General features: G+C 50.9%; 12 protein-coding genes across 12 annotated transcripts; 7 read left to right on the top strand and 5 right to left on the bottom strand.

Annotated features, from left to right (window-relative positions):
- Window positions 1–11: 11 nt before the first annotated feature.
- JN550_000444 (uncharacterized protein) lies at window positions 12–1,742 on the bottom strand (the record flags this gene model as incomplete). The annotated part of the gene is made up of 1 exon (XM_049315975.1): window positions 12–1,742. One exon carries the CDS (start codon window positions 1,740–1,742, stop codon window positions 12–14), a length of 1,731 nt encoding a protein of 576 aa, XP_049177733.1.
- Window positions 1,743–2,269: 527 nt separating this feature from the next.
- On the bottom strand, window positions 2,270–3,349 carry JN550_000443 (uncharacterized protein; the record flags this gene model as incomplete). Its single annotated transcript, XM_049315965.1, has 1 exon — window positions 2,270–3,349. One exon carries the CDS (start codon window positions 3,347–3,349, stop codon window positions 2,270–2,272), a length of 1,080 nt encoding a protein of 359 aa, XP_049177732.1.
- Window positions 3,350–4,431: 1,082 nt separating this feature from the next.
- Window positions 4,432–5,112, top strand: JN550_000442 (uncharacterized protein; the record flags this gene model as incomplete). Its single annotated transcript, XM_049315954.1, has 2 exons — window positions 4,432–4,954; window positions 5,021–5,112. The coding sequence occupies 2 exons, from the start codon at window positions 4,432–4,434 to the stop codon at window positions 5,110–5,112; spliced, it is 615 nt and encodes a 204-aa protein (XP_049177731.1).
- Window positions 5,113–6,733: 1,621 nt separating this feature from the next.
- On the bottom strand, window positions 6,734–7,993 carry JN550_000441 (uncharacterized protein; the record flags this gene model as incomplete). The annotated part of the gene is made up of 1 exon (XM_049315943.1): window positions 6,734–7,993. The coding sequence occupies one exon, from the start codon at window positions 7,991–7,993 to the stop codon at window positions 6,734–6,736; it is 1,260 nt and encodes a 419-aa protein (XP_049177730.1).
- Window positions 7,994–8,846: 853 nt separating this feature from the next.
- On the top strand, window positions 8,847–9,821 carry JN550_000440 (uncharacterized protein; the record flags this gene model as incomplete). The annotated part of the gene is made up of 1 exon (XM_049315932.1): window positions 8,847–9,821. The coding sequence occupies one exon, from the start codon at window positions 8,847–8,849 to the stop codon at window positions 9,819–9,821; it is 975 nt and encodes a 324-aa protein (XP_049177729.1).
- A 411-nt stretch (window positions 9,822–10,232) lies between these two features.
- JN550_000439 (uncharacterized protein) lies at window positions 10,233–11,994 on the top strand (the record flags this gene model as incomplete). Its single annotated transcript, XM_049315921.1, has 4 exons — window positions 10,233–10,371; window positions 10,517–10,582; window positions 10,634–11,808; window positions 11,872–11,994. The coding sequence occupies 4 exons, from the start codon at window positions 10,233–10,235 to the stop codon at window positions 11,992–11,994; spliced, it is 1,503 nt and encodes a 500-aa protein (XP_049177728.1).
- An 896-nt stretch (window positions 11,995–12,890) lies between these two features.
- JN550_000438 (uncharacterized protein) lies at window positions 12,891–13,820 on the top strand (the record flags this gene model as incomplete). Its single annotated transcript, XM_049315910.1, has 1 exon — window positions 12,891–13,820. One exon carries the CDS (start codon window positions 12,891–12,893, stop codon window positions 13,818–13,820), a length of 930 nt encoding a protein of 309 aa, XP_049177727.1.
- A 548-nt stretch (window positions 13,821–14,368) lies between these two features.
- JN550_000437 (uncharacterized protein) lies at window positions 14,369–14,641 on the bottom strand (the record flags this gene model as incomplete). Its single annotated transcript, XM_049315899.1, has 1 exon — window positions 14,369–14,641. One exon carries the CDS (start codon window positions 14,639–14,641, stop codon window positions 14,369–14,371), a length of 273 nt encoding a protein of 90 aa, XP_049177726.1.
- An 876-nt stretch (window positions 14,642–15,517) lies between these two features.
- On the top strand, window positions 15,518–16,252 carry JN550_000436 (uncharacterized protein; the record flags this gene model as incomplete). The annotated part of the gene is made up of 1 exon (XM_049315888.1): window positions 15,518–16,252. The coding sequence occupies one exon, from the start codon at window positions 15,518–15,520 to the stop codon at window positions 16,250–16,252; it is 735 nt and encodes a 244-aa protein (XP_049177725.1).
- Window positions 16,253–20,995: 4,743 nt separating this feature from the next.
- JN550_000435 (uncharacterized protein) lies at window positions 20,996–25,904 on the top strand (the record flags this gene model as incomplete). The annotated part of the gene is made up of 3 exons (XM_049315876.1): window positions 20,996–21,639; window positions 21,691–21,990; window positions 22,049–25,904. The coding sequence occupies 3 exons, from the start codon at window positions 20,996–20,998 to the stop codon at window positions 25,902–25,904; spliced, it is 4,800 nt and encodes a 1,599-aa protein (XP_049177724.1).
- A 231-nt stretch (window positions 25,905–26,135) lies between these two features.
- On the bottom strand, window positions 26,136–26,876 carry JN550_000434 (uncharacterized protein; the record flags this gene model as incomplete). The annotated part of the gene is made up of 2 exons (XM_049315865.1): window positions 26,136–26,597; window positions 26,820–26,876. 2 exons carry the CDS (start codon window positions 26,874–26,876, stop codon window positions 26,136–26,138), a joined length of 519 nt encoding a protein of 172 aa, XP_049177723.1.
- Window positions 26,877–27,146: 270 nt separating this feature from the next.
- On the top strand, window positions 27,147–27,716 carry JN550_000433 (uncharacterized protein; the record flags this gene model as incomplete). Its single annotated transcript, XM_049315854.1, has 1 exon — window positions 27,147–27,716. The coding sequence occupies one exon, from the start codon at window positions 27,147–27,149 to the stop codon at window positions 27,714–27,716; it is 570 nt and encodes a 189-aa protein (XP_049177722.1).
- Between the last annotated feature and the right edge of the window lie 66 nt (window positions 27,717–27,782).

The raw sequence follows: 27,782 nt of genomic DNA, 5'->3' as shown, positions 1-27,782 counted from the left end.
TACGTTGCACTTTAGAACCACTTTGAACCCAATATATCCACATGATGCCTTTGATCGATGTTCCCCGAGTGGACCTGTATGTCTACCGAATAGAACTTTGTCTCGCTGTCTCTAATCACCAACTCATCTTGCAGTGCATGAATGTGCAACCAACCTCTCGGTCGATGTTTCAATACACATTCGACTGTGCCTCCACATGCAAGGGGAAGACAAGAGCGCAAGTTCTGTTGGACTTGGAAATCGCCATTCGTCATTGCTCTGAACAGACCTCTTGAAAACAGCTCATGCTCGTCCGCGTAATTCTCGTTTGAAGTTGGTAGCAAATCACACCATTTCCCATAGAAGCCGAGACCTATAATAAGTCGGAAGTGTGCAGGCCCTATTCGAAGGTGAACCAGCAGATTGCCTTGATTCGTGATGACCTGGTTGTAGGAACGGGTTGCTCCGATGGATCCAGTCAAGAAAACGGTAGCAAATGTTTGAGATCCTGGATGTAACCAACGCAAAGGTTCATCTCTTGGCTTCATGCGGAGATACACCGTGCGAAATTGGAGTGTAATGGATCGTGGTGCAACGAAATGTACACCCGTGCCGCCGAGGGGACGGTAGAACTGGCCTTTTGCGCCGCTTGAGTTGATATCGTCGTTCTCGTGCAGCACTAAACACACCATCTCACCCTTGGGCTGCTTGATACAGTACAAGAAGGCTAGGTGTGCCTCTCGCTGTAAATCATCGACCGGAGACATACTAATTATGAAAGGAAGGGTTATCCGTAGCCCCCTCGCTGTTATACGTGGAGGTTCAAAGTCACCTGGTAGTGAAGTGAACTGCAGGGATGGGCGGCCACGCCATTGAAAGTCCTCTGCTCTGGGGTTTGACGGATTCCAGTCAATCGGTTCGAGTTGATTGTAGTTCCAAACTCCCGCCTGTAGGCTTCTCTTGTCATTCCGGTAGTCCCAGGCCGACTTGGCAAGAATACCTGTAGGATCTCTTCCCATATCTCCTTGCATCCTTGGTCGGCTTCTCCAGGCCAACAATGTGTAGTCTTCCGAAGTTTTGAATATCTCATCTTGTAGTCGCTGAAAGGACTTTCTGCCTTCGCCATACAACAACGGCATGTTGACCTCGAAAATCCCCAAGAGGCTGTAGGCTAAATCCTCTTCTCTGGTAGTGGTTCTGTTGGCTGCCCAGGACATTCGAAGTGCCACTGTGTAGTAGCTTGGCTTGAGGCTGTTTCGAAGCGCATCACTATCGATTCCAGTGATGGCGGAAATTGTGTCCCGAAGGTCACTTTTCGTTCCAAGTTCATTCCAATGCTGATCATAGAACTCAACAGAGTCAGGAGCCAGTAGCTCCTGCAAAGTCCAGCCTCTGGTAAACCATCGAGAATTCTCTATTTTGCTGCCCTCGTCGACGTCCTCTAGGTAGGCATAGCAAACATCGGCCGATTTATACCACTGAAACATCGAATTGATGGCTTCCGATAGCTCAGCACTGCTGGTCTTGTCAATACAGCAAGTATCAACCCACGCCCAATCGTACCCATTCTGGCGGGCAACTTCACAGAAACTAATTATCTTCTGGTACCCGCTCCTCCCAAGCAGGTTGTGATTGTTTTGCCGAAGCTCTAGGAACGAAATCTCGTCCTCATCTGAGCCCCACGTGTGCGACAAGATCGCGTACTCAGGCAGCTCTGAGCCAAACACCTTGAGGGTTAGAGATTGGGTGTTCAGAAGTCGCATTCTGTCGCATTCTGTTCGCTTGAAACCGAAAGATCTAGACAAGGGCAGGCGAAGGTTATAGTCAAATGCCTGACTCAGGTTGGGTTGATCAATTTGTTTGTGAGGAGGTACTAGTGTCAGCTGAACTACTGAGAGGGGCTAAAAGGATAACTCGTCCTGCAAAGGTATGCACTAAACCCAGTCCATCGAAACGCCCAAATGCATGGCAAAGTCTGCCAACTACCTCCTTTCGTTCACCTGGGACAAGACTACGGCGCTCATTTGAATCCTTCTGGGCAGAGATATATTCACAAATTTTCTTCCTCGAAAGTTTTGTTGCTATTTTTTCATTTCTGGATAACAGCTACCTTAAAGTCTTGCATAAGCCCATATAGATGCTGAGGTGTTGCCATAGAGGGAATTCAAAGTCGAGCTTTTCAGAACCAAGGACAGAAAGCATCATGCCATATATGACGTTTAAACATTATTTCACCTAACAAGGTTTGAAAACTGTGCATGATGAACCTTATTTCAGAATTGCGAGATATTCATGTGGCGGTCTCTTTGAAGAGCTCATCCAGCATCCAGTATAGCATCTCAAGTAAGGAGGGTTTGTAGTCATCACCACCGGCGAAGTTGCCACCAGCGGAGCCCGTATCAAAATCTGTCCTCCCGCTTCCTGAGACCTCATCGAAGACCTTGAAATCAATTCCTTGCCTCTGCCCGAAGAACTGCTCTACTACCTGATCTCTGCGTTTGGCAAAGTCTGTAGGTAACGTCTCCTCTCCCGACTCGTAAACCAGAAAAAGCATCTCCACTAGCGCCTCAAAGTCCGCCCTCCTCAATTCGTACCTCTGCAATGGCACACGACATAACCCTTCCTCCTGTATCATACCCTTCGCTAGTCCCAGGAGATTTTCCCTTCTTACAGTATTTTCCTCCCAATCAGGCAGTAGTTGACACATGAAATCCACCACATCGTGGAAAAGCTCGTCTCCGATCTCATCCCGATTTGTCAGCGCATTGTCCGGGCAGGACACCTCGTCTGAAATACCGCTGTAAAATCTCCTTGCGCGCAGGGCAGCGTCCGCCTGCCACACTTTCTCCTCATACCCTTGCGGATCCGACTTTAGCTGGACTGCTAGGCCCTGGAACAGTAACCGCCTGTGGTCTCCTGCTGTGCGTGTGCGTGTGTGACCCCCACCATAGCCGCCAACGGTTCGTCTTGCTCGATCTTTGTGCGCAATGAGAACGGCCCGAACAAGACCGTTGCGGCTAAGGTGTGCATTTTCACCTTTTTGTTCTGTTGCCAGCTCTGGCATAAAGGGGTATCGCGACAGGTAAACGAGCATGCGGAAGAGTACGGGAGCAGCCTTTTTGAGGATAGGCGGGCCACTGGGTGCAGGGTAGAAAGAGGTGAGGAGGCTTTCAAATGAGGCTTCGGATATGACAGGGTCGCCGTTCTGGACAACGCAGTATTTGTCGATGCGCGCGAGTTTGGCGGGCGTAATTTGCAAGTCATTTCTTGCGACCTCGTCGAGACGTGCGACAAAGCGCGCGGCCGAGAGCTCATTTTCTGCCGCCCACTTGTCGAGATACGTCTCCGGTGGGTACCACATTTTCCCCATGGCGTGGTGAAGGAAAGCGTTGGAGCGTAGTTGAAAGATTCACAATTTGGACTTGCGAGGAAGTGGTCTGTTCAGTGATGGCTCTGTTTTCCTCCAGGACAAGGCGGCAGAATGGCCATGTTATAACCATGAGCTTTCTGTCGGTGTCGTGGCGGGAATAGCCTTGTTACGTAACACTGCCCGGCCTACAGCCACGGTAGGAGTTCGCCGGACAGAAATAGAAATCAATGATGTCTTCACCAAACCTGATCAAAATCCAGAACAAATCATCAAATTGAAATTACGCTTTCATACTTCTGGTGATCAACCAAGCAATTTCCAACACTAAAATAAAAAGAAATACCGTGGCATTTGTGCACCAACTGGGTGAGACTCGCTGGTGTCAATGATCGACGAGTCCCTTCCGAGCTAAGCCACTCAGCCGTCAGCCTGTATTTCATCGCACTCGCGCAGCAAATACTATCAGGATGCTTACATAACGCAATTGAAGTTTGGAAAGGTACACCGATCGATGATCTACTCCAGCTGCGCGCAGCGGATTCTGTTTCACTGCACCGTTCCTGGAATAGAATATGAGTAAGCACGAGGCGTAGATGCTCTGTTGATCTCTCCTCTACGACAAAATCGGGCGACTCTATCGTATACGGCACAGACAAGAACTGATCGACGACTTGTTCTCAGAATGGTTTCTCCATGCAGTATGAGGCTTATACTCATGGGTTCTCAACTTTGTTCAACACCATGTTACGAGGCCGCTCATGCTATCCCGTATTACAGGCGACGATCTGGCTTCCTTCTTGAGGCTGTCCTGATCCTTTGGTGTTCATCATCAGTCGTTGATGGGCATGATGAGACTAAGATCTATTGTTGAAGTCGATTGAAACAGACATGATTGCGCAATGATTGAAATCCCATACTTCTCGTAGCTTTTCTATATATACCAAGGACGTCGTCACGCAATATGGCACTCTGTCCTCACCCACTTCAACTAGCAATTAACTGTTTTCTATCACTATTTACGGTTCCATCACATTTATATCAGTCCTGATTATCAATCCGCAAAGGTTTTATTACTTTCTAAGATGCAGATCATTAAGCCCCTTTTCGCGCTCTTCTGTGCGCACCTCGCCATCGCATCCCCCATTACTACCAATGGGCATCCCTCTGTTGAGCTCACTGAGCGCGCCCCTCCTCCACCAAGCGATGCTCTCAAGAAGTGGAACGATGAGAAAGGCGTTCCTGGAAACGCGCTGACGGAGGGCTTGCATATTTTCAAAGCCAAGTACCCACGTGATGAGGTCAAAGACCAAGGTCTGTCAGATCTTATCAAAGAGGCACGTAACTTCTTGGATGCAAACCACTATGTCCTGGTGTCCGTCGAGGTCAAGCAAAAGGAGCGAGGCCCGCCCAAGAAGAAGGAGAAGTATCTCGATGTCGGCGACGTCAAGTTCTTCGACATCGCCGTCGATAAGGACGGCAAGGTCAAGTCGAACAAGGAGGGCGCAACCTATAATTTTGCCAAGGCCGAAGAAGATAAGGTTGAGCACCAGTACCTGAAGAAACTGGGTGGCAAGGTTAAAAGCTTCACTGGGATCACCCCCGTTGGTATGTTTGTGCATAAAAGCACCACCATACTGGAAGGACAGAATTGCTAACACTTATGCGCTACAGGCAAGGAGTATGTTTCACAGCACGAAACATATGACCCTAAGACGAACAACTGCATGACATTTGTGGATGAGGTCGCCAAGGATCTCAACTGAGCGCCTAACACGAGACGGCAAGGGGGTAACTTAGCCTTGCTGACCTATACATGATTTCTTGGCCTTAAAATCATTTAGAAGTGATAGACGTCAGCTTGGAGATGACAGCACTCTAGGAGCTTACGCAGAGACTTAAGGTAGCCACTGGTCTCGACCAGTATTCCAATATATCATGGTCTTCGCATCTACAATATCCTGAATATCCTTTTACTTTATAGGCTCTGTATCGCTGAAAATTTCCCATTTTAGGCAAGTTCCTTAGTATTAAGTATCCTACAACCGTAAGATGTGTTGCCGCCATGAGCTAAATTAGTGCAGTAAACGTTTGCTTGCAATGATACTCTTGTCGTCTCTCTGACCATAGCTTCACTGAACCTCGCAGCTCTCACTGTTTTGAAATTGCCTCTTCTGCTACTCACTCCACTGTTATGATCACAATGAGCTGTTTCACTCATAGCTCGAGAGGGAAGATGGTATTCAGAAGGTTTCTGGTGTTCCCGTCCACTTATCACCCCAATTGGACCTATTCTAGTAACGGTCTAATACATCCTCCGTATCACCCCTGCCGCCACAGATCCAATATCCATTGTGCGCATCGTCATTTGTTTCCCCCATTGATATGCGAACTGTCTGTAGGCTGGCCGAGGGACTTCCAGAACCTACCACGTATACCACCGGACCACTCAGCCCTCAAATCCTTACCCAGTAAGGTGTTGTATTTGACGCTTAGAACATACCATGAACCGTGTTGGATTGCCGCATTGAACTGCATATCTACCCCGGGGCGTAGCGCGTATAGCATATTCTCTACGGGCCCCAGGAAAAGGGTTTCAACCTCGGAGATGTCATCGTGCCTTACCCACTTCTGCCCAGACGGACTCGGCCACCACTGGAACGAGATGTAAAGCTTACTCAAGTGCGGGAATGTGTTTGGAAGGGTTGCACAGAGTACATGCAGCGGAGAGTCTTGCATTTCGGGGTCATTCCATAGTGGTGTGACGTCCTCGACATGCCCCCGTTTCGGGGTCATGGTGTGAGTCTAGACAGCTAAAGTACCCATGCACGGGCCATCTTTACCCATTTTATCCATGGGTGAATATGGATAGAAATTTTATCGTGGATATTTTTATAATATAAAAGAAAAGGTCACGGGAGTAGTAAAAATTGTCACGATATAGGAGATATATAGAGGAGCGGAACAACATTAATCCGGGGGATCACCCCCTATATAGCAGGCTCATCAGCCCATTTCTTTTGTAGCTCCTCAAGGATCAACTCAAGTCAATTCCCATGCTCTCGCGCGCGTTTAAGTGTGACAAAAATTGCCTTTGAAAAGTATGGCCTCTTGTGCACTTAAAAAGGTCTATCAATGTTTGTGGGGCACTCACAGGTGGTTACTCCTACCCTTGGGCCTTATGGAAACGCGGCTTGTTACCATGACCTAGCAAGGACTCTGCCAGCGTTTGCATCCGATTACTAGTTCAGACTACTGGTACATCTATCCACTTGAGCTAAGGATATCTTTCTACTTCAAGGGCCAACTCCAGGGGAGCCTTAGTTGTCATTGTCTTGTGCCTTGGAAACTGTGGAATAACCGCCCCTACGCGCCCCTAGGGCTAACTCAAGCTTGTTTGAGCAGTCGCTCCTGATCCGATAATCCAGCGTTCTCGAGTTTAGCATGGGCGTGCTCCGTTTCGTCAAGATAAACATCCTCGTCCTTGCCATCGTAGACAATGTCTCTTCTGATAAACGCCCGGATGTGACTGCCGAACACACATAACCAAGTGCAGACGAGCAGTATTGTCATAATAGTTCCAACCCACTTGATTCCTGGGCTTTCCAGCGCTTTACCGATGTTTAGGACGGCAATTGTGAACCCAACATTAGGGAACACAAAAGCCCACCAGTTGAGTCGGAAGGTCATATGTTTTCTGGCTGCAAGGCAGGCAACGACGGCGATAGCAAAAAACCAAAGACTGAGCGACCATATGAATACGCTGACCATTGTTGCTATGGCGCGAAAGATCTGCATAGTGAGCTCAGCGTTGCCGAAGTAGTCGTATGTTGTCGGGAAGTTGTTTGCCATGCCGATGATTGCCAGGCTTGTAAATGAGGGAGGCCCGACTGCAATGAACATTCCAGCCCTCGAGTTAGGAGATGGGAATCCCCATTGGATCATGCGCCGGACATAGCTGGCGTACATAATCATGGATACGAGCATCCCCAGTCCCTGAGCAGTCAACCCAGCAACGATCATGGGTACGGCTTGCGATGGTGGCTGGAGAGATGCACCTGTGGCAGCAAGGGTCCCGGACAACATGTAAGGGAAGATTGGCAAGTCCCAAGCCGGAGTCATATCCCTGATCTTCAACGCCGGCAGCGTGAACAGAAGAGCATACTGGCCAACGGCAATCAAGAAAGTGATGGCGAAGTATATCCAGAATAAGACTCGATAGACAGTGACCAGCCAGGGTCCGCAGGCCGGGATTCCATACCGAGCGATGCCAGCGATTATGGAAGCCAGGCTCAAGGTTGATGTTCCCAGGAAAAGACCTTCGGTAGGGTGGGTAATCGACGCCTTCAGGGTTCCAGGAAACATGCAAAAGCGACAGACGATGGCTGCCGTAACCATGGTGAAAATGAAGAGGTCAAAGATGTAAACCACCTTTCCGATCGTTTGCAGTCCATCAAATTTGTACGCCTGTGTCTGCTCTGACAGCAGAAGCGCCACGCCGCCGGTCGCCATGGGAAACGTGTAGTTTGCCCATGTCCAATGCTTGAGTCTGTTCAGGATTCTGCCGGGATCACTGTGTTGCTGAGAATGTCCATTACGGTCAACGGCCCTCTGGCCTGCACCGCCGTTCTGTGCCGCGCTGTCCATGACTCTGGCGCGTGCTGTCACTCCGGCCCAACAGCATAAGCTGCACAAATTGACCCCTCTTGCTCAAACAGTCTTTCAGAGGCCCCTTCGGCACGGAATCTAGAGTGAAACGTCAACCACGAAGACAGAGTGGGAATCCAGTGTGAAACTCTCGGAAACGCATGAAATGTCGTCGGGTATACTCGCAACTCGCTTTTTAAAGTTGATTGCTGCATGCACTGCAGCTTACTCATCCACTCTGCGGGGCCATTCGTGATACGATGAGGCTCGAAAATCTACCCATGACGTGAAGATCACAAACTCTGTTTTGGAACCAAGACTAAAGACCCGATAACTCCCTGTGGCCATCCGACATGTTCCACGTTTGAGACTCACCATGGCCATGGCCATACCGTGTTCGGAGTGATGAGTCTAGTCTCGGGCCGACTGCTGGGATTGCTTGTTTGCCTCTTGGACCCAGGCATAGTGCTGATGCTTCCGGTGAACACCAGGCGAGGAGCTACCGGGGACGAAGAATCTGACGAGGTTTTTCAATGTGGAAGCTTTACATATACCACACAATCCGTATGGTTTGTTGGGTTTCCTCGCCGAGCGCGCAAAGGCTTGGCGCACAATTGGGCGGTCAGGGATGACGTCACACCTCATGGTAACCTGGATGTGCGAGTAATTCCAAGGAATGCCACTGAAGAGTGCAAGCTCTTCAACTCTCGGGTCATCGTTGAAATAAAAGATAATTCGCAGGATGTCAATTGCTACCTTACGAATGGAATGCATTCAGTTTCAATATCAGCCCTGTGTTATATAGTTCGGACCGCCTGAAGTAAAGAGCCTCGACGCAGGAACACCAGCAGCTATGCGAGCCTCGGTTTCCACTTTGATCTGTGCATATGCACTCTGTTTCGCGCCGACCCGTGCCACGCTACCCTCGAAGCGCGGACTGGCATACACCGGCAGCGATGACCAAGCAGACACGAGACTACTGCTCTCAGCCCAGTCTCCTATATCTTGGTACTACACATGGTCGCTCTACCAAGCACAATCAGCCAATGACTCCGTCGCCTTCTTGCCGTTGATACATAACACTGACGACGCATCAAACTCGGATCTTACTACCATCCTTGACCGACTACCAAGCTCATCAACCCACCTGCTCACCTTCAACGAACCCGATGGCACCACCGATTCGGGCGGCAGCTCAATCGAGCCCGAGGACGCCGCGAAGTCTTACTTGAACCACATCGCACCCCTGAGATCATCTGATTCCCGGCAGTGGAACATCAGCCACCCGAGTGTGACCGGGTCGGGCCAGGGTCTGAACTGGTTGCAGCGATTCAACTCGTCGTGCTACGAACTCGATGACGCCGGATGCCCAATGGATTTCGTGGCCGTGCATTGGTATGGAGACTTCGCCGGGCTTGCGTCCTGGCTAGGGACGTTGCATGAGTTCTACACTGAAAACTCGACCACGAACGCCGACCTCAAATTCTGGATCACGGAGATGGCGCTACCGCAGCAGGACGAAGATGCCACCGTCGCCATGATGAATCAGAGTCTCGCGTATCTGGACGACCTAGACTACGTGGAGGGCTACGCTTGGTTTGGTGCCTTCAGATCAGACAGCGCCAACGAGTGGACAGGCGACGCTGTGTCTTTGTTTGATGATCACGGTGGCCTGACCGAGCTCGGATCCTTGTATCTTGGCGGTGAGCAGAACGGCTTTGCAGAGGGGACTAAGGGAGAGGGAAATTCTGCCGCGGTTCCGAGCACGTCTATGTCTACTTGCTCTTTGATATTGACTGGCCTGGCTATGACCTTATTGCTCTGGTGAAGTTAAGGATCTGAAGTATGGAGTCAGCTGGTCTGATTATGATGAAAGATTGAACGAATCATGATGGGATCAACATTGCTCATAGAACATTACAGTATCGATGTATATAGTCTTCACATAACTGAACATAAAGTCAACGGTTCTCCGAAATTATAGCAGACATGGAAGCCCCCAAACCACACGGTACTAGGCAATGTAGTGGGGAAGCAAGGGGTGTTTACACCTGATTGGCTCTGACGCCAAAAGGACAATACATGAGTAATACAGGGGTATATATTGGTGAAGATTGAGGAGACTTGAACATGTCAGCTCTTAGCGTGCATCGGAGTCGTATATAGCCCAGTCTGGCTCAGGTGAACATTCCGAGAATCTTCCCTCGTGCTAATTGTCTCCTTGACGAATACTCCCATCATGGCGTTCACTTATCTCACTTTCGCCACGGCGGCCTTTGCAATTCTTTCCGTCCTGCTAATCGCAGCACGCATCCAGGACTATGTCTCACTGAAGCATATACCCGGCCCATCAGCGGCGCGTTGGACTGACTTGTGGAGTAAGTAGTACATCAACCACTAAGGTACCCTGGTCATGCCTACTCCTCTACCCGATAACGACAGCAGGCTGGCATCAAGGCAACTCAAATCCAAATCAGGCAGGGCGGAAACCCGAAATTAAACAGCTAGTGATTGATTCTGCAGTGATCCGAGCGCAGCTCAGCGGACGGATGCAGCTGATACTCAGAGAACAAGACCTGCGATACGGCGGTAAGATGCTGCTACCTCAACAAGTTGGAATGGTCACTCATAATGACGCAGGAAAACTATTAAGAATCGCTCCGAAATGGGTTGTATGTAATGACCCCGCAGAGATTCGTAAGATATGGGGTGTCCGCACGCAATGGCAGCGACCCGACTGGTACCGTGGCCTGAGAGTCGACCCGTACCGGGACAACTCTTTCAGCACCATTGACGATCAGAGACACGAGACGCTGAGGTCCAAGATTGCACCGGGATACGCAGGCAAGGATGTTGATAAACTGCAGGAGCTTGTTGACGAGCAGGTAGCGGAGCTGATCAATCTTCTCGAGTCGAGGTACTTGTCTTCGAAGGAAGAGTTCAAGCCAGTCGACTTTGCCAGCAAGGTCCCTTTCTTCACCCTCGACGTCATCTCTTCGCTCGCATTTGGGAAGCCGTTTGGCCATCTTAAAGCGGATGCGGACATATTCCGCTGGTTGGAGATGGTGGAGAAGACGGTACCTTTCATGCTGACCGTGGCCCTGATGCCCTGGGTGCTTGACATATTGCAGTCAAAGCGGATGCGGTCATTTTTGCCTGACGCGAGGAACATCCAAGGTATCGGGACCGTCATGCACATAGGTCACAGCGTGGTTGCAGAAAGATACCAGGCCCATGCGCCAGTCCAAAGAGATATGATCGGATCTTTCATCGCTCATGGACTCAGTCAGGAAGACTGTGAAGGCGAATCTCTCGTCCAGATCCTCGCCGGATCTGATACCTCAGCCACCGCTATCCGCAGCACAATATTATTCCTCATGACCAACCCGTTGGCTTATCACCGCTTCCAAGAGGAGATCGACGAAGCAGTTGCCAATGGTAAGATTTCGTCGCCCATCACCAATGCTGAAGCCCAAAACTTCGCCTATCTTCAAGCGGTGATCCGTGAGGGACTCCGTCTATGGCCACCGGCAAGCGGACTACTACCCAAGATGTCTAAGAAGGATGAAGTGGTGTGCGGCGTGTCCATCCCGGCTGGGACACACGTGGCGTGGAATCCGTGGTCAGTCATGCGAGACCGCGAGGTTTTCGGTCAAGACGCAGAACTGTTCCGCCCAGAGAGATGGTTGGATGCCCCCGAAGAGCAGGGGCGGCTGATGGACTTGACCATCATGATGGCGTTCAAAGGCGGAAGTAAATGGGAATGCCTGGGGAAGAACATAGCTTTCCTGGAATTGAACAAGATCTACGTCGAAGTAAGTTCATAACACCGAAGTCCGCGCATGTTTTTATGTTGGTCTTCTGACCCGTTTACGAAGCTGTTGCGGCGATTCGATTTCACTCTGATTGACCCGACAAACCCGTGGAAGGTGTGGAATGCGGCTGTTAGCATCCAGACGGATATGTTCGTCAAGATTACCCGGCGTGCAGCTCGGTCCTAGTACTGCTTGAGAGAGTGGTAAGGATAAAGTTAGAAATTGTGGTGTTTGTTCAAGTCTAGGGTGTGTTGGCAATCCAATCGTATCCTGCTGCCCTGTAATTCGATGTTTGCAATTGGTAAAGGAAGAGGGACAGCAATGGCCAGTGGCTGGACAATGACCATGACATTGTCGTCTCACTCAAGACAACTACATGAATTCTTATTTGGAAAGCCTCCCGAGACAATCGCCCTGTCAAACACTGAGCACGAGGGCTTGTCGCCCATGTGGACGTTCATAATGTAAGGTTTGTGGGTTGTCGGCCAACCTCACTGGACCCATAACATGCACTACAATCACGCAAGGGGCGATGCAATGGAGTGCTGAGGATTCGGTAGCCATTGAAGCTCTTCTGAGTCAGGATTTCCTGAGCATTGACGTGGGGGACAGACATTCCTTGACCCAACTGAATTCGCAAAACCTGGCAGTGCTCAGCTGAGCTTCAGTGACTCTTTTAATTGCCCAATTGAATCGCTACTGCGCGGAGACGCACTGCTGCTTGTAGGCTGCTTGGTTCTGCCTCGGGGGCGCTGCGCCACTGGGCTCGGGTCTCGTGAGTCACTCCACTAGGCGAGCCAATTAGGGTGAGTATTGAGAACCCGGGTAAGAGCTTACCTCGATGACTCCTACGGATGGGACACGGATCCAATCAACAGTATAAGGAGATCTAGGCATCAAAGGTCTTATAAAGCATCTCTTCATCGAAATTCTAGTACCTGCACTTGGCCTCCACACACCGGTACACTCACACAATCGAGCGTCCTGCGCATTGGAGCCTATACATCCTACTTGCCTTCGCCCTTGTTTTCATAAATCTGTCTTCATCCTCAACCGCATATAACAGCATAGAAACGCCCATCATGGATGTCAATCTAGAGAATCCAGAAACGCAACTAGGCGTTAATGGCCGGCAACTAAGAAGGCTCAGTCGACGCTTGAGGCCTGCCACAGCTCGAGGTCTCAGGAACGGCTTGAACTCCTCTTTGTATTCTCAGTACACTGGGTGCTGGAAATATTCCCAGCACGCCCAGGCAAAGATAAACGCACGTGTCAACCGTAGCAACCGACAGAGAAAGGCGGCAAACGATTCTTGCAGATGGGCCATCGACAATGAAGATGGCGCCTCGCTGGCGCGCAGCAACTTGTGGCTGCCCAGCGACGGTAGCCGGCAGAAGCCCCAGTTAAAACGCCAAGAAGCCTTCCGAGTGCCTGAGATGGTCTTCGTTTCAGATGTCATTGAGAATGACTCTGACTTATATCGTCTAGGTCTCCTGTACGACGATGAACATGCACGAGGTTCTGGCTTCGACCTCAACGCCATCGTCCACTCTGACCCTGTTTACGCTATCCGACCGGCCAAACGCACACGTAAGAGCCGATGCAATCAATGTACCAGTGGCGGCAACTTTGACAAGTCACTTTGGCTCGATCTTCCCTTCGACGAAGACCTTTCGCTCGCGGAGCTTCTATCAGCCGAATTTGGCGGAACTTCAGCGGCGATCAATGAGCCAACTCCAATTCAAGACCGTCAGGTTGACCTTGCCCTACCCACGCCTTTACATATCATCTACGAGCTCACTGAGAGCTCGACACACTCGTTAGCTGCGCGTCCAGCGCGACGTCATGTTCTTGATACTGATTCTTGTTCCGACGAGGAGGACTGCGATGGTTGGAATGTTGTTCCGCTTTTACATCGAGAGGATTCCGGTCTAACTGCTCTGACCGATGACAGTGAGGACAATCCCGACGCTGCCACCACCGAAGCCTGGATAATGTTGGGTGAGACTTGAAGCAAGTCCGAATATGAGGTCCCCGAATGCCCTTGGATCTCGACAGCGATGGACAGCCAACAAAGCTGCCCGGACTGGTCCTCTATATCCCTGCCCAGGCTCAGGCGTGCGGGCAATCATGATATCTTGAGACCATTCGGAGTCGAGAAGGAAGGGGATGAAGGTGACGAGATAGCTGTGTGCTCGCGACACTGGTTGCTTGAGCTCGCCATCCCGTCGCGAATGGGGAAATGCCCGCAGATCTGCATCATCTGGCGCCTGAAGCCTTTAAGATACCTGGGCATCTGCTTCTGAATGATACCCAAGGCTTGATATCCTTCCTATGGTTTTTGAATTCGCCCTATTTCCTTTATTTTGGTAGAAACACGTTATTTCTAGCGTTAGTACAAAATTTCTTGGTGAATCCAGTTTGCCTTTTGTGTCCAGGTGTGAGAACAGGTGTGGGAACAGGTGTGGTTGGTTCTATTGTGCCGGTGGGGCCATTTTCAGACCCCGGCGATTTGCCCACAAGGCGGGCTTTGCGCACCGAGCTCGGTGGTTCAGAACGCTCATAATCCAGCCATTATAACTTTGCAATCAGGACTGCTCGCGTGGAGCTGGTTGGTAGGCGTCCAAACCGCGTTCGATCTCGGGCGGCCTCCGCTGGGCGTGACAGGGCGGTCCGCGCTCTTGTCAAGCATCATCTCAGTTGACAGAGTAATCGGCGCAGTTCTGACCGTCTGCTCCACGGCCGGCTTCTTCCTGGCGGCATCGCCCTTATCGGGCGAGCGGCACCGCTTGTTCTTGGGCGCATCAACTTCCATGGGCGTTGAACTGTCCATTCTGAATGCTGCTTCTGCCTGAGGGGAAGTGATGTTGAGATCACAGAAGGGCGGGATGAGTGTTGAAAGAAGGGAAGAGAGGGATGAGGCGTCGCGCTGGGGTTGATTCTTCGACTGACTCGAATCGGGTCATCCGAGGCGGGGAAGCTTAACAGCCCTTCTGTAACAATCTGGAAACTGGCCAAACCGCGCCGTTTCCGGCCGGGGTGGATCACGAGCTCGTGTGGGGCCCCGCAGCCACTGTTGTGCCAATTGAGAGTGGTCTATGTGCTTTGTCTCAGGTTGATACATGCGCCGTGTTCTGCAGCATCTCATTGGTATGCACAGTCCAATCGTACATCACGTGAACGAGGCGACGAGGATACACATAGATGCGGTCCTATACTTGTCACGAATCCCGCGCCGTAAAGACATCGAAAGTTCAAGTTTCATATGGTAGTCCAGTCAAGCAATGGCTAGCTGGGAGGAGACCTCCAAGCCTGACCCCTGGAGCTAATAGATGCCAAATGCTACGTACAGCATACCTCAGCCTCTGCTACCCTACCGGAATTTGATCCAGAGTTTGATCAAGTGGTTCTCCTTAATCGGAATTATGGATGCATACAGTATATATAGCGCATCAGAAAAGGAGCTCGCCCAACGGATTTCTTGTCGCAACAGAGGTATCACTCTACTTGGTTCCCTTTTGTTTGCGGAAGGACAATGGATAGCTGTCTATTAGCAGTCATTGGCGGTTCTTACAAAGAAACCAATCGGTGAGGATGCATAACAAAGGTCAGAGGGAGCAGTCGTCAAGGAGCTATGTAATTAATCTGAGGTCTTGGAAAATCCAAGGGTGAAGCGTGTGCTCTTTGGCTGCACTTGGAAACTCTGACCATGTCACAGACACGTATCCTGCCGATGTATCCGCCGACGGATCGTATAGGAGACGATCAGAAACGTGAAAGATGGTCGTCGCAAGTGAAACAGGTAGTGTGGTCCCAGAATTATCCACAAAGGCGCAAACCTATCCTTACTAACTATTGGATTGAGGATGAGCTGAAGAACCGTGGTCTCGTTGGCGATAGCACACCACCAGCTGTAGCTAGTCAAATCCTCGAAGAAAGGCGAAGCCTGACGGACGGGGAACGATTGATCATGAGAAGGCTGACTGAAGTCGAAAACGATAACTCCCGGCTGAAAACGATGTACAACCAGGTCAGCAACGGTCTGATGACTTTGCGAGGATGGTTTGATGGATCGACCAAGGAACGACCTCGAAATGCGGCATCACAGAGGCTGGATCGCATACGAAGGGAACTCGATGCCCTGACAAGTGAATATCGAGCCCGCCATCCGGATTATACAGGTCTTGAAAGGGTTTCATCGCCAGAGAGTCCTTATAGTCGAGCACTTCATCACTTACGACGGCCGGATTCTCAGGTGCATCGAGGCGTGAGAGGAATGAACAAGGAAGTTGACGCGCTGATCGCGACCTGTAAATCATGCGAGCATCAAGACATACTCGTGGATTGGACCTATGTACAGAGACTATTCTTCTTGGCTGTATATACTCTCGTGGTGTTGGTCATTTTGCTCAACCTCGGGTTCGAGCTAGACTTGATTGATTAGTCATGTTATTACATTTGCCTGGTTGTATTAATCCAGCCTCTCACTCGCAAAGTCCATCAAGTATGAAGTAAACTGCTCCATTCCAAATGTTTCAGAACATTATGCATATTCTTAAACACGGTGGTTGAAAAGTCGTCGGTATCTTTGCTATGGAAGTCTCAAGGGTTATTGAAGCTCCGACGGTGAACCTCCAAGGACTTCCTAGGATGTTGTTTGGAATTTCTTCAAAGAGAGCAGATCACAGTTTATAGAACCAGCACCATCAATGTGTACTCTATGCTTGTAGCTCACTTCACTCTGCGCTAGTATTCTGCTCGATTCTTAATGTGACAGATAATTTAGAATGTGATGCAGAGAATATTGGCAATATATGCGTGTCATTGTTGAGATACATCGCTAGACCTTTGGACTTGAAATCGGATTCAACGTAGGAACCCAGTGATTGGATTCACTCACACGGCTAGCAGCATATAGTCAGCAGACTTTCTTTGCCTCTCATATAGCGTTCATACTACTATATTCACACATAGAGTGGAACATCACTGCTTCAAGTGCTTGAAACTGGTGCTATCAGTGTCATGAGAGTTCTGGAAGTAGAAAACGGGACGATCACTTGAGGTCGGTAGCGGCCTGAGGCACGTCATGCCCTGTAGGATGCTGTTCTGAAAGCAGGAGTAGTCGATGTGAGGCCAGCAGCTCCGAATCCATCTTGAGAGTATCTATGGGTTAATTTCGCGTGAAATTATCTTTGTGCCCTGTCGAAAAATCCAAGGGAGCGAAAAGCTTGGTGAATCACACGGCCGGGGCGCGGAGGTCAAGTCAACAAATGCCGGTGTTGAGACACAGAATCCTATACTGCCAAGACGGACTTGTTACCATATAAACGAGCAGTATAGTGTTATAAGATTGGTCAGTGTCAGAAGCTTCTCCTTTGAGTATTCGATTCTTCAAGGTTGCAACACCTGGCAGACCTTGTATATATGTAACTGCCGCGCGGCATGGAGAACTTGGTCCTTGCATGTGGCAATACCAGCGGAGTTTTGACCCCCACAGTTCAATGATGTGTGCTCGGTGCAACGAAAGATAGATGCCGTCCTTATGGAACCGAGATACAGTTGCTTTCGGCTGTGAGAGAAGCCTCATAATGACCAACACGGGCATGTGGGGCCGGTTTGACAGCGGCAGTCGGTCGGTCTGGTCCACAGCATAACTCGGATTCACACCTGAATAAGCTCAAGAGTCGGTAGATACTGAATAGAGGAGACTCCGGGCGTGCTTGGTTGGCAGTTGCATTCAATGTTATAGTAGCGTTCGTGCTGACTATGTCTACATCATCAAAAAACATTGACGAGCGTCGTAAGCCTATAGATCATGGCGAGCTAGAGCTATCAACACGGCAGAGCTCCTTCGTTACACTCAATGTGTTGCTGTACGGAGCTTCGTACTGGCTTCAGTGAATGCCAAGAGGCGTAGATATCTTCGGTAGATTAGAGTGGAACGGTAGCATACCCAGGAGGACCAGATATCAACATGGTCCAGCGCTATAGCGAGTAGTCTTCGTATCAATATGACCCCCCCATCTTCACCGGGTTTTGCATTAGTGTGCGAAGTTGCAGCAATGTCATCCTGGAGATCTTTACGGGCTTTGCTTGATTATGCGAAGTAAGATCAAGCCGCAAGCAACACCGCGTTCGCGCCACCGAGCGACATGGTTATCGACGTTTGTCTGCCTCATCGACGGAAATTCTACCCAAACAATAGTCTTGGCTGCATTTTCTGAGGTGGCACGGCAGCTCTCTGGGATGCGACAGCATTGCAGAGTCCATCTAGCCTGATGCGAGTTTCCGTTCTGCACTGCCGATGGCAACTCTATTTCCACGGGGGAGACCTGCGGTGAAGGCATGGGCGGGTCTGATGTCAGCTCCTGCGAGCTATTCCAATACTGTTACCGACGGTGATAGAGCCCGTCATGCTGCTCTATCACTTTTCGAACCCTGGCGGAACCACGAGCAACAAGTGAAACCGTGAGACTTGAGTGGGCGGCGGTGGTCCTTCAATTGAGATCTTCGCAATTGACTTGCCCAAAACGGCACCTCCCGTTACCTGGACTCTAATCAGAGCGAAATCCGGTGTTACGGGTCCCTGTCGATCTTTGGACTTCAGACTCCGATCTAGCAGCAATCTACCCGTGGCCGACCCTGGCCTTCCTCTTTCACATGAAACTCGGGACGATGAGGAAACGAAGCGGCTGCTGCTCTGCCACATTCGGGGAGCATCCCGTGTCTGGTGCATACAAGTTATCAGTTGGTCGCATCTACTGCAACCTAATCGTCTCTATATGCCGGGATCCTGATGACGATCAGCTCCACCGTGTAAGTTAGCGACTCCAGGCTAGGACTCAGAGCGACGACCGGCGCCTAACTTAGCTCCACGGGTATCTACCAGGACGATAAGCACCATTGAGTGGGCCTTGCCTCTGATGTTGCGGCTGAAAGGCAAAAACGGCAAACCTTGGTGCATCTTCGCATGGGACGCCAGGACGGCCAATGAAACGTCGGGCTGTTTCCTGCGATATCTTGAGCTTAATTGCAACCTTACCCGCATACTCTGTTTTGACGCAAGGCTCGAAACTGGCGACACGGGCTGGCAGGCGAAGTCAGTCCTCGGGGTAATGACAGAGGCCAAGCCCTCAATCGTCGCATCGAGGCGCACTTGGGCGCAAAGACATCTTGAACATTGGTGGAATCACGGGCACATAAGCAGCCAGCAGCGATGCGGGCAACATTATTTGCATCAGCAGCGAAGGAAACACGGTAAAGGATGCCGGCGGACGGGGTGGTCGGCCCTCGTGTTAGCAGTAATATCAAGTGCAGGAAAACCAGTGCACGGTACAGCCGTGCAGTAGAGTGTAGTGCAGCGCAGTGCATATGCCCAGGAATTGATGCACCGCGACGTTGAGCTTATTATTGAATCAGCCACTAATCCCAGCCACTTGCGCACCCGAAATCGTTTACGGTCGCCGAGCCTCTTGGCACGACATCGGACATGTTCAGGGCAGATACTCGCGACCCCGTCCACAAAACCACGACCCACGACCCACGACCCACGGTATCCGTTGGCGCCCCGGTTCTCGTCAAATGCCGGCGCCAGTTGAGTGTGACTGCTGATTACGACGGAGATTGACCAGCTATGGATACCCACGTAGGTACCCAAGACCCCGGGACGAACCGCGCCTGCCAGTCCAGCGGACCTGAGAAGCCCTCCGAGCCCTCCCAGATGCACAGCATCACTTGTGGTCTTGGCGGAGGAGGGATGCAACGTCTCTCATGTGACGGGCGAACAGCCGCTGGCCTGCAGACACAGGCCTAATTATAACTGCGATTGCCTGCATCCCTACGTCACTGGCTGCTAGGTGGCGCGTGGCTTGATGCTGTGAAACCGAATGCGCAAGAACAACATTCTTCTCTCTCTCCCGTCCTTGTCCTCGCCAAACTGACAGCTGGGCGCGCTGGGTTGGCACGTACATACTTGCTGTGCAACCACCCGGTGACAAGAGATCAATCCCACGTGGGTGGGCCAATCTGTCTGTCTCCATCTAACCTGGTAATTCTATACCCATATTTTGTATGCCAAGTCCTGCCCAAACAAGTCGACGCAGCGCTTGCGACATCGAACCTGAACCAATCATCCTCGATCCTGAGGAGCAGCTATCAAGATGAACAGATTTGGTTTGCTGCTGGCTCACTCAGACCGATATTTGCGTGCATCACGTATGTCAAGGACTGATGTACGTGAGAATTGCGCTGCCGGAACTGGAAGGTGGAGTGATTCAGGTTCCTGGATCGTCGGCGATAATGCACCTACCCCTGGCCATGCTCTTGCCCAGATTCTTGCCAACAGCATCTACAGTGCTTAAGTGAGCTCGCAAATCGATCTGCAGGAAAACGAGCCCCAGAGACACAGATGCCACCGAGGAGGCCGAACCATTCAGCTGCAGTGGATGGCATGTGTCCCGCGTATCAAGGTCGACGCTGCCCACCTCGACACGGTGCGACTCCACGTTCAAAGTCGTCAGGAATGTAAGCGGCCATGAATACCAGGTAACAACGGGGCAGCACGAGGTGGAAAACGTGCAGTTCTGAGGTTGCATCGCGCAGCCACCAATCGAATGCCTTGCCTGGTGTCGGATCAGTAAGTTTGTCTATTGGGTTCGACCTTCTCGACGAGGCCAAGACCCGATAGTCGGTCGTTGCGGTATCAAACCGGCCATGATGCCCCCTATTACCCCCAAAAGAATACATTCTAGTTAGATCATGAATCTAACGCTCCCGATGCGACTGACGATCAGAGCAATGTTTGACCGTAACGGAAGGAGAAGCAACCATGCAGTGTAGTAGTCGTCCGATAAGTATTCGGAGAATATTCTCGACGGACTGGGCTCCGTTCGGGACGACCTGGTCAAGTCTTTACGAGAGAACCCGGCAGCTTTGGAAGTACAAGCCGAGATACAGCCTAGTCGCCATGAAGCATATGCAGCGGGATATAATCCCACCCATGCAGATCGTTATTAATGAGTCTGGCAGATGGTGTCGTGGTATAGACTACATATATGAGGCAAGCCGTGAGACCTTACCTCGCTTGTGTACCAGCCTGATCTTCCATCGCCAAGTGACCAAGACAATATCCGCCGGATATCCCTGCTACTGAAGAGACAGTTGCGGTGACTCAACCCTGGCGTTGAACATGTCTTCTTCTACTTTGGATGACGGCATGTCCATCGTGGGACATCTGCCCAACCTACAGACACCAGCAATCTACTCAAGCTCGGTGAAAGACTTCATTACACATTCTCAGCTTAGACAATACGTCGAGAGTTTCCGTCTTCCATCGACTCATCCTTCGAAAAAGGAGATCGTAGCTGTTGCGCTACCCAATGGGCCCCTTCTCGCGGCCACCATCATTGCCGTATCGACTTACTATGTCGCGGCCCCGGTCAACCCTAGCGTTGGCGTTGAGCAGTTTAAGGCAGATGTCATCCAGGCCGGCGCCACGATTGTCTTAACCACCCATGAGGACTCAAATAAGTTGGGACTGGGGGACTCGTGGGTAGTAGATGCAGGAATCACGGTCTGCCTGGCTCGGCTGGAGCCAGACATGACAATCACAGTTACTGATCACACCGGGGGCAGTTTGGTGGGACTAGCTACCGTCAAACCAAGCACTCCCCGGGACACAGCTATCCAATTGTTCACAAGTGGCACATCTGGAAACAAGAAGCTAGTGCCAATATCAATAGGAGCTGTCTTAAGTGGAGCCCAGATGGTTATCAAGTCTTGGGGCTTGACTGCAGATGAGACGTGCCTAAATATGATGCCTCTTCACCATGTGTGAGTTTACCTACCCTCCCAAACAAGACCATCCTCTTTAACACCACACAGTGGGGGCTTACTACGTAACGTCTTCGCTCCCATCTTTGCAGGTGGCTCAACGATATGTTGCCCAGCATTTGATCCAGGGTTGTTCTGGGACCTCGTCGACCAAGAGCTTCCAACATGGTACTACGCATCGCCCACGATGCACTCCTTAATCCTTAGTGAAGGCCTGCACCGACAGTTCGATATGAAGAAGAGTCGAATCCGGTTGATTTGCAATGCTGCTGGCGGCTTATTACCTGCTCTTGCCTGTCAACTGCGAGACACTTTCAACTGTACCGTACTGCCAAGTTATGGAATGACAGAGTGGGTGATAGAACCACCTTCAGACCGATTCTAGCTATTCAAGCTAATTGCGATACAGATGTATGCCAATCTCGACGCCACCTCTAAACTACAAGTTGGATCGCGAAGGCACGTCTGGGATTTCTGTCGGCCCAGAACTCTGCATCCTTGACGGCGCTGGAAAGGCCGCGTTTCCTAATATCATTGGCCACATTAGCGTACGTGGGTCTCCTGTCTTCGAAGGCTATCTGAGACCGGATGGTACCTTAGACAAGTCTTCTTTCACCGAGGAGGGATGGTTTGACACAGGAGACTTGGGCTATATGGACACAGATGGGTACCTTTACATTACAGGTCGGTCCAAGGAAGTCATCAACCGTGGCGGTGAGATCATTTCACCCTTCGAGGTCGAGAATGCGATTATATCTGCCGCTGGCGACCCCGACAGCCCCATCTACGGGAGAGTCACCCAGGCGTTAGCCTTTGGGCTCTCTCATGATGTGCTTCAAGAAGTAGTCGGCATTGTGTTAGTCACGCCAAATGACGAGCCGCGAGTTGATGTTCGCCTTCTGCACCAGAGTCTCAGATCGCTGCTCCAGCAAGCCAAGTGGCCAGCGCTCATTGTTTACATGGAAGATGTCCCAAAGAGAAACAACAAGGTATTGCGTACAAATCTAGCGAAGCGCCTAGGTTTACCAGAGCAGACAGGATCTACACCATTCCTTGAGAAGCACTGGGAAGCTGTGTGTCCGCCGGTGGACACAGCCTTGGCAACCCCCATCGACGCTACCGTGTGCGCTCTAGACATCTCTCAATTACAAGAAGCCGCCAGCCAGATCACGCCGACTACTATCGAGACTTATGTCGACATATCTCCTGTCGACGGGCGACCTGAGATGTTCCTTGCACCAAGGCCTACTACTGAGGTTTCGAGGGAGTCTGGCACTGGCGCCGGCGCAGAACTCAAACAACTTCTCCCAGCTCGGACTCACAACTACAACATTCCCGAGAGGATACAGTACCTAGATCAGCCGATCCCATTGTGCGGATGCGGTACTGTTGATAAGGAGAAGCTACGCGCAATGAGCGTCGAACAGCTCAACAGCGCAGAGAACGCCCTAGCTGCGAGTCTCGAAGAGGCTGTTCTCCATATTATTGCCAAGGTACTATCAAGGAGTCCTACTGAAATCGAAGTCACTGCAGACTTCTTCGCCATTGGTGGAGACTCAATTCTAGCCGGCCGATTGTTGTCCATGCTGAGGAGCGAGTACAAAGTCTCGCTGCCCATTGAGTTCATCTTCAACCATGGGTCAGCTCGCGACATAGCCAAGGAGCTGGAGGCAGAAGGTGCTTCGCTGGACGATTCCGATGGAAGCACTACGTTTGACGAGAAAGATTTTAACCTGACAGGCAAACAGTACAGCTCGACCAACTTGTTCCTGATGTTCCTTCAGCTTGTACCGATGATGATTCTATACCCCATGCGTCGCGCGCTTCAATGGACAGTGTTTCTGGTTGCTCTGAGTTCTACTTTAACCTGGCAAACGAACGAGTCAGTATGGGGCCGTCTACTCGTTCTTATTCTCAGCATCGCCTTCTCGAAAATTGTCATCGGTCTGGTTTCCCCTTGGTTCGGCATTGCAGCAAAATGGGTGATCATTGGGAAATACAGGACAGGCTACTATCCCATGTGGGGACCTTACCACACCCGGTGGTGGCTGGTTCAAAAGATTATTGATATTACTGGCATGGGATTCTTTGGCTCTACCAACTGGTCCAAGTGCTTGTACTACCGGATGATGGGAGCCAAGATTGGGAAGAATGTTACTATCAACGGCGCCCGCACTGGCGAGTGGGACCTCCTCGAAATTGGAGATGGCGCCGTCCTCGAACACTGTACTCTTCGACCATTCGCTGGTGAGAGAAACACGACGATGTATCTTGGTCCGATCACCATTGGTCGTAATGCTGTCGTCAACAAGTCCTCCATCGTTGCGCCCGGGTGTATCGTCCCCAACAATGCTTGCATTGGACCCAACTCGTCCGCATGGGAACTGGAGGACGCCGACGAGAGCTTTCGCGACCTCCCATCATCAAACATCCCTGGCTCTCACTGGGTACTGACTCTGTTCGCTACTGTCCCCCTATCCTTCTTTAGCCACGTCATTTCCCTGATCCCATGGGCACTCGGTCTGTTGGGTCTAGTCATGGCTCAACCGATCGAGACTCTGAATCCCGTCCGCAGCGTCATCCACTGGTTTGCATCTGGAGGAAGAGTTGGGTATCATTACCTAGCTCTGGTTCTTAGGTCCACGCTCAGTCCGTTCTTCATCTTCGCCTTTGCGGTTTCTATGAGACTATTCTTGGATGTCTGGTTCGGGAGGCTGTCCCCAGGACCAGCTGTCACCCGCAGCAACATCGATCGATGGCGAATGGCTCTCATGAAAACTTTGATGCCAGTCTCAAAGCTTCACGGCATGACTGAAATACTCGGTCAGCACTACGAAGGAACCTCTATCGCCGTCCGTTTACTAGGAGGAAAAGTCGGCAAGCGTGTTTACTGGCCCGGCACAGGCCCATCAATTGGAGACTATCATTTAATTGACATTGGCGACGACGTTGTCTTTGGTTCTCGATCGCATCTTGTCACTTCCGATGGTATCAGCTCGGAGAAGGTCAAGATCGGCGATAATGCCATGATTGCCGACCGTGTCTGCCTTCTTCCTGCCGTCACGATTGGCAATGGTACGGTAATGGGTTCCGGTGCCTTGACCAGACGTGGAAAGTCCTACGAAGATAACAGCACCTGGGTAGGCTCCAGAGGAGGGGATTCCATCCACCTCTCCCGCCCAAGGCCAAAGCACGTGGATTCCGAAAAGTCGGATACATACCAGGGTAAAGAACAGAAGGTTGCCCAGGTGGATGTTCAGGAACTTTCCAGTGGCGTAAGCTCAAGTTCGTCGTCTACACTTGGGCCAACGTCACCGACAGTTTTATCTCCGAAGGCAAGCAGTCAACAGTTGGCAATGGGCACAGTAAAATCATTTCCATTATCAGAGAAATCAAGCCGACAGGTGTTGTTTACCCAAGAAGCACTACAGCCCCAGGAGGAACTGACGCTGAGTCCCTTTGGTCGAGCTTTCTACCTCAAAAAAGCCCCTTACAAGGTCTTTGGACAAGGCGTCATCTTCTTGTATTCTGCTCTGATCACAGCATTTACAGCAGCGTACTGGAACGTTGCTTTCATCCTCTCTATTCAAATTGTCTACTGGATCAGATTTGACCACCTACTCGGCAGAGGCTTCTGGAGTGACGCACTCCACGTCTGGGGCTTCATGACGGCAGCTATTGCCATTATAACTTCAACTCTAGCCGTTGTGGCACTTGGCTTGGTCATCACGGCGAAGTGGGTTCTACTTGGACACCGGAAGCCAGGTAACTATGACTGGGACAAGAGTAGCTATTGCCAGAGGTGGCAGCTGTTTCTCAGCATTGAGAGGCTTCGACGTCACTGCTACCGTGGGCATGGTATTCTCGGGATGCTAACAGGCACGCACTGGATCGTCATGTACTTCCGAGCACTGGGCGCACGCATCGGCAAGGACTGTGCGCTGTTTGTGAATGGCGCGCCGAGTTTGATGTTCACTGAACCTGATCTTCTGACCATGGGGGACAGAGTAGTGGTAGACGACGCTAGTCTCGTTGGGCACATTAACAGTAGGGGCACTTTCGACTTGAACGAACTTCACGTTGGTGACAGGTGTGTGTTGAGGACTGGGAGCAGACTCCTCTCGGGAGCTAGCATGCAGAATGACAGTTGTCTTCTGGAACACACCCTAGTGATGGGTGGCGATGTCGTGGATGAGCGAACGACACTGCAGGGTTGGCCAGCGCGGGTGTTCAAGGGCGACACTGCTGGTCACACCCGGGCGTAATTTGGATTGTATGTCCTGAAGTCTTGGAATATAATAGAGTAATCAGAGTCTGCACTGTATGTACGTATGAAACCACTAGACTCGTAAGCGACTATTCGCACTTTGACATTCACTGGGCCATGACTGCTTAATGGTATGTGTAACTGCTCATGGTCCGCCTTCGACAGAGCCGGATAAGAGCCGGAGGACAACATCTACTAGATGTTTAGCACTATCTCATAAAATACACTGTTACTTTGGGTTGTTTACTGCAAGCTTTTCAACTCCATATCCTTGCAGCTTGGGATCTGCCACTGCTAGCTCGTGTCGTGTCCCATCATAGAACATTCCGGATGGTTCAGAGAGCTCGCTAGTCCAGAGAAAGGAGGGCGCGGGCTCCTGAGCATTAGAAGGAGGGATCGTGACGTCGGCAAGAAATGCCGCCAGTGAGGGCTCTCGCCGCGGACGGAGAGCATCGGCTTTAGCACCGTAAGCGGTGTACCAATTGTTGTTCTCGTACAGTCTGGTTAGGTCGCGGCCCTCAGCGAGCCAGGCGTATTGCGCAAGGTATTTTTGCAAAGCCGCGCACCGTGCGTGATCCAACCCCTCCAAGTTGGTGTGCGCTGGGTTGTCCGTCGTGACCAGAAGGTCGTCAACGTTGGGGAGCCGGGAGGCATCTATATTCTGATTCAAATAGTGCTTTGATAGGGATGGCTTGCAGAATGAGTTTAGTCGTTATGGAGGAGGTTAGCCGTTCAATAGCGGCAGTCAAAAAAAGCATGTAGGCGCATGCTTGCGCTCAAGTAGGTTATGGTCTATAACTAATTATTGTCGACTATGGGTTCTGCATGCACAGAACGACTCGATTGGGAGGTTTGGACTGTGTACTGTAGCTGTACCCCACCCGAGCTCCCCCCACCCCCCAGATTCAGGAACCTTAGTTAAAGTGGGCCCGCCAAGCCTCTGGAAACTTCCAGCTGCGACGACCAGCATCGCGAACCTCGATGTTGCTTCGAGGGACGACAAGTGACGCAAAGTCGCATCAACGTGCAATGAGGAATATTGTAGAAACGCCTGATTATGATAATTGCGCATCACTGCTTTGCAGCCACGATGTGTATATAATGAGCGTCGGTCATCTCAGTCATGATACAATTTCCATACCACAAGATCAACAGAACACGCAAGCAAAGTTACGAACATAGTCTCCTTCATATACGCAACTCCAAAAACACATCCAAAACACGCAACAACACAAACAACATGTCTGTCTTTGCACCAAGATTCTACAATGAGCCCAGCTTCAACGGGCTATTCCGGCTGCTTGACGACTTCGACAAGTACTCCTCTCAATCGTCCACAGACGACAGAGTAGGCCGTCGTCAGCATCTACCAACATTCACTCCCAAATTCGACCTGAAGGAAACCGAGACGACTTACGAGCTTCACGGCGATCTTCCAGGCATCAACAAGGACGACGTGCACCTTGAGTTCACCAACGACCACACACTGCGCATCTCCGGCAAGGTGGAGCGGTCTTACACCAGTGGGGACGAAGAGACTTCCAATCCCAAAGAGGGAGTAGTCGCTACGGAGGAGAAGGAGAAACCCACTGAGGTCGCCAAGACATCCGACGCAGACAAGCAAGTGTCTGCAACTCCCAAGACCAAGTACTGGGTGTCCGAGCGTAGCATTGGCGAATTCTCACGCTCGTTCAGCTTCCCCACTCATGTCAACCCTGAGGCCATCTCGGCCAAGTTGGAGCATGGTGTTCTGAACGTGGTCGTCCCGAAGGCCAACAAGCCTGAAGGCCGACGCATTGCAATCCAGTAAACTAAGGGGGTGTGGGCTCTAGTCAGTTAATGGCGCAAATCCATGACGGGAATGAATTCGCTCATT

The sequence above is a fragment of the Neoarthrinium moseri genome (assembly GCF_022829205.1).
Source record: "Neoarthrinium moseri strain CBS 164.80 chromosome Unknown scaffold1_Wmoseri_CBS_16480, whole genome shotgun sequence".
NCBI classification, from domain to species: domain Eukaryota; kingdom Fungi; phylum Ascomycota; class Sordariomycetes; order Amphisphaeriales; family Apiosporaceae; genus Neoarthrinium; species Neoarthrinium moseri.
Note: the sequence above shows the minus strand (reverse complement) of the source record. Positions and strands in the feature narration are given on the sequence as shown.